This window comes from Gossypium raimondii, chromosome 3, assembly GCF_025698545.1.
Source record: "Gossypium raimondii isolate GPD5lz chromosome 3, ASM2569854v1, whole genome shotgun sequence".
NCBI lineage: Eukaryota > Viridiplantae > Streptophyta > Magnoliopsida > Malvales > Malvaceae > Gossypium > Gossypium raimondii.
Genome location: NC_068567.1, coordinates 16,952,688 through 16,957,678, shown reverse-complemented (window position 1 = coordinate 16,957,678; position 4,991 = coordinate 16,952,688). Strand labels below are relative to the sequence as shown.

Sequence of the window (4,991 nt, the reverse complement as noted above, 5' to 3'; positions counted from 1 at the left end):
GGCTGGCCCACCAAATATTATTAAAAAACAAGCTCACTCTCTATTTATTTAATGTCTTAACTAAAAAATAAAGGGACAAAGGCACACTTGGCGCTTGCTCGAAGCCCCCTAACTTGCCAGAAGAAAGAAGAATTCAAACTAAACGCTGTCCCGAAAAGGTCAAAAACCTTTTATTTTATTTCTCTCTAGCTCTTGCTTAAAAAATTGAGTAAACTATTAAAATAGTTACTTTTGTTTATCTCAGATTATATTTTAGTCACTTATATTTAAAATATTATATTTTAGTCACTAAACCGTTAATTGCCGTTAACAGTATAATGGTAAGCTAATGTCGCATGTTAAATCATCATTTTAAATGAAAATTTTAGGTTAAATTATACAATTGATCTCTATATTTTTCGTTTTGAGCAATTTAATTTTTTCTTTTATGTTTTTAACTTTTTTTCTTTTATGTTTTTTAACTTTCTTTTTTTCTTTATTTTCCATTCTCTTTTGTTTCTCCTCTATTTTCCTCAATTTTCTATTTTTCTAACGTAGTTTTTTATGTTTTCCATTTGTTAAAACTAGTCCCTATACTTTTATTTTTGAACAATTTAAAATTTCCTTTTATTTCTATTCATAATTGTCTATAATAAGCAAAAAAAAAGATTAAAAAATCTTTATTCGGTTTTCATTGAAAATCAATACAAAATTTTTCAACTTTTATTTTCTTTTCTTTCTTTTCCATTCTCTTCTGCTTTCTCCCTCTGTTTTCCTCCTTCTCTGTTTCATTTAACATGGTTTTCTATATTTTCCGTTTGTTAAAATTAGTCTCTATACTTTTATTTTGGTATTGGGTATTTCTTGTACGTTCTGTTTAATCTTTCTTTTGGTTAGTTTTAATATATTTTCAACTTAGGGTAACAATTTTGTATTGATCTTTAATGAAAACCCGAATAAATATTTTTTATATCTTTTTTGCTTATTGTAAACAATTGTGAATTAGGATTTTGATATTTTACACTTATTGTTGATGCTATACAAAGAATCCAAAATGGATTATAATGGTGATTTTATAGAATTGCTTCGACCTAATATTTCAATGAAGATTCTCATGATATTGGTTAACCCTTCTAATCCCACTAGAGTTAACTTGATTTCTAGTTTTTGGCACCAATTTGGTAAACAAATTAATATCTTTGGTAGAATTTAGCTTGATGTCTATTATATATTGAAGAAGAATAGGTATTGATTAATTCAATAAGATCGATTTTATTCATCTTGCAATGATCAAAAACGGTCTTTGGGTTTACAGGGAGTATGTAATCAAAGATAATTTGCTTTAACAAATAAAGAAATAAAATAGAAAAATAAATTGTTCAAAAACAATAAAAGTATAGGGACTAGTTTTAACAAATAAAAATATAAAAAACTATATTAAAAGAAATGAAGAAGGAAGAAAACAGAGAGAGAAGTAGAAAAGAATGAAAAATAAAGGGAAAAAAAAGAAAGTTAAAAGAACATAAAAGAAAAGAATTAAATTGCTCAAAATAAAAAATATAGGGACCAATTTTCATTTGAAATGATAATTTAATGTGCCACATTATCTTACTGTTACACTGTTAACGGAAATTAATGGCTTAGTGCCTAAAATGTTACAACACGATAACGTAAGTGACTAAAACGTAACATTTCAAACATAAATAACTAAAATGTAACCTAGGGTAAACAAAAGTGACTATTTTGATAGTTTACCCTAAAAAATTTTGTCTAGTTATTGCCCATACTCCTCTCTGCTGTCGTCTGTGTTGTTTTTGGAGAATTAATAAACTAATTTGCTGTATTTTATTGTGTTTGTGTTTTTGGGGTTTGGTTGGTTTTTTTCTTAACCAAAGAAAAAGTTTATGTTTTTCACATTCCATTTTTATGTTTATGTTTTGATTGTTCTTCTTAGTTTTTCTGATCTTGATTGAAAGGGTTTTTATAGAAAGCCTGAAAGTCCCAAATTTTGGAAAAAAAAAACATAGAAATCTTTAATTTTGGGGCCAAATTTGTTAACACTGTTTTATCCAGATTTGAATGGAGGCTAACATGAAGTTGAAGAACTTTGGAAGTAACCAACCACTACCAGCTGACGGCGGTGGGAATACTCTGTTAAGTAGACAGCCATCGATCTATTCTCTAACCTTTGATGAGTTTCAAAGCACTATGGGTGGAATAGGCAAAGATTTTGGGTCTATGAACATGGATGAGTTGTTGAAGAACATTTGGAGTGCTGAAGAAACTCAAACAATGGCTTTTTACAGTGGTGGCCTGGACGCATATGGAGGGCTACAAAGGCAAGGGTCTTTGACTTTGCCAAGGACGCTAAGCCAGAAGACTGTTGATGAGGTTTGGAAAGATATTTCAAAGGAGTATTCAATAGGGAAAGATGGGATTGGAACTGCAGCAGGGACTAATCATGTGCCCCAAAGGTACCAAACATTAGGGGAGATGACTTTGGAAGAGTTCTTGGTGAAGGCTGGTGTGGTAAGAGAGGACACCCAATTTGCTGGGAAGGATAATAATGTTAATGGAGGGTTCTTTGATGGGTTTCAACAAGGTGGTAGAACTCCAAATTTCATGGGAAATAGGCTTTCTGAAGTTGGTTTTCAGGCTTCTAATTTGCCTTTGAATGTTAATGGAGTTAAATCAAACCAGCACCAGTTACCTCAGCAGCAACAACCAATTTTTCCTAGGCAACCTGCTGTAGGATTTGGAATTCAGATGCCTTTACAAAGTGGTGGTCAGTTGGGGAGTCCTGGAAATAGAGGGGGAATTACTGGGATGGGGGATCAGGGACCACCTAATGGTCTTATTCAGGGTGGAAAGATGGGGATGGTTGGTTTAGGAGGGCCAGTCAGTGTTGCAACTGGATCACCTGCTAACCACTTCTCATCAGATGGGATAGGGAAGAGTAGTGCAGATACTTCCTCTGTCTCGCCGGTTCCTTATGTGTTAAATGGAAGTTCTAGGGGTAGGAAATGCAGTGCTGTGGAGAAGGTTGCCGAGAGACGGCAAAGGAGAATGATAAAGAACAGAGAATCTGCTGCAAGATCTCGAGCTCGAAAGCAGGTGACTATATGTCTTATTTACTTCATTCTAGTGTAAGATAGGCGATTTAGAGTATGCATTGTTAATCATCTTTGAACTCAATAATATCGGTCTGCATATATGTCTCAAAAGATTTTGAACTCTTCTTTTAATACACTTGAAGCAACATGATAACCAAATTTCGTCTCTTATTACGGATTAATGAGTATTACAAACCATTGACCTTGTGCTTTTATCATCTATGACATGCTGCATGCCTGCATCTCAAACTTCATGAAAGATTATGCGGCAGTGTGGTAATGTGATAGCAATCTGACATGAGAAGAAAGATTTTGACAAGTCAAGGTCATGAGCAGTTATAAGGATTCGTATTGCGGGGTAACGGAGCATTTGTTTCTACATGAGAAGTACGAAGCTGTATGATATTATAAGAATCAATAAAACCATTGATTAAGGTTGACATTCCTTGACCTAGTTCATTTTGTTATAAACATGGCGAAGCAAAACGGTTCTATCCTAAAATAACTGGTAAACTTATGGTGTGTCCTCAAGTTTTATGGTTTGATGTTTCGTATGGCATTCACTTTTGTATGATCTGTTAGGCTTATACTACGGAGTTGGAAGCAAAGCTTGCGAAGCTAAAAGAGGAGAACGAAGAATTGCGGAAGAAACACGTATGTTCTTCCCATTCTCTTTTTCAGTGCACCCATATCAGAATTTGCTGATTGACTGTCATTGACTGTACTTTGATTGCTGCAGGCAGAATTAATGGAAATGCAGAAAAATCAGGTCATGGAGATGAACATGCAGCAAGGACCTAAGAAGCAATGTTTGCGAAGAACACGGACCGGTCCATGGTGAAGTGAAAACATTGTGCTTGTGGTTCTTGGTTAGCAGATAGTTGTACATATTTAAGTCAAAGGGTAGTAGTTGATATTTCTTTTAGATTTTAATAGATGAAATTAGTGCACAGTAGATAAAAGAAAACCCAATATTGGTAGTATTCTTTTTTTATGGACAACATGCATGGTTTTATTAAACAATATCTGTAAATATCAGAATCTCAGAGTTCCTCTTAGAGAATATTACATCATTTCAAATATTTCATTAGAGAATAATTCTTTTTGTTTCCAGATTTTCTTCTTTATCATTTCTATTTGTTTTATTTGTAGAGTTTATGCCATTACTAGAGATATTCGTGACGGGATTAAATTAGGTTGGGGTTCAGTTGATATGCATGAGTTAATTGTATGTATTAATTAAAATATATTAAATTATTTTGTATTAAAATTTATTTATTTATTTGTTTTGTTAAAATTAATATTTATTTATATATATTATACATAAAATATGGTAAAGAAATTAAAAGATTGAAATTAAATCATGATACCGTAAAAGATGAAAGTAATTCATAAAGGATGATTAAAAAGTTAGAAAGTGAATATTTTTCCATAAATTTAACTTTAAAATTAAATCATTACAATTGAAACTTTAAAAATTAAATAGTTACAATTGAAAATATAAATAAAATCATTATATGTATCCTAGTATGATTTATTATGCTTTGTATAAAATTTTACAGAATACTTGGAAAAAGTCTCCAACCAAAATGCAATGGTCATCTTTGTCGTCGTGTGTATCTTCATATGTTTTTTTTTTAATATTTTTTAATATGTAATTAAATTTTGAAATTTTAATCTATTTTAATACTATTAGTTTAGCACACTATTTAAATTAGTTTTAAAACATGAATTAATTTAATATTTAAAAATATTTAAAATTATGTTTTTCTAATTTTTCTTAATAAAATATTTAGATATATTTTCTTTTTTAAAACATGTTTTAAAATCTGATTATGTTTTAATTATATTAATTGCATATTTTTAGTTATGTTTTTTATTCCTCTACAAATGTGCAAA

The 4,991-nt window shown here is 30.9% G+C and overlaps 1 protein-coding gene across 4 annotated transcripts; it reads left to right on the top strand.

Moving 5' to 3' along the window:
- Positions 1 to 1,790: 1,790 nt before the first annotated feature.
- On the top strand, positions 1,791 to 4,205 carry LOC105797323 (ABSCISIC ACID-INSENSITIVE 5-like protein 5). 4 transcript variants are annotated; one of them, XR_008194314.1, is made up of 3 exons: positions 1,791 to 3,093; positions 3,353 to 3,746; positions 3,832 to 3,913. XR_008194314.1 is itself a non-coding variant. In XM_012627293.2 (3 exons), exons 1-3 carry the CDS (start codon positions 2,059 to 2,061, stop codon positions 3,931 to 3,933), a joined length of 1,209 nt encoding a protein of 402 aa, XP_012482747.1. In that variant the 5' UTR covers positions 1,794 to 2,058; the 3' UTR covers positions 3,934 to 4,205. The 4 variants fall into 4 exon arrangements, 1 of the variants encoding a protein (XP_012482747.1); XR_008194316.1 differs by having other exon boundaries at positions 1,792 to 3,527; positions 3,675 to 3,746; XR_008194315.1 differs by having other exon boundaries at positions 1,792 to 3,600; positions 3,675 to 3,746.
- Positions 4,206 to 4,991: the final 786 nt, after the last annotated feature.

Bases quoted from the DNA above. Each gene is read 5' to 3' on its own strand.
- LOC105797323 (XM_012627293.2), top strand. From the start codon at position 2,059: ATGGAGGCTAACATGAAGTTGAAGAACTTTGGAAGTAACCAACCACTA. The intron at 3,094-3,674 runs GTGACTATATGT...ATGATCTGTTAG, and splicing joins GATCTCGAGCTCGAAAGCAG to GCTTATACTACGGAGTTGGA. The intron at 3,747-3,831 runs GTATGTTCTTCC...TGATTGCTGCAG, and splicing joins AAGAATTGCGGAAGAAACAC to GCAGAATTAATGGAAATGCA.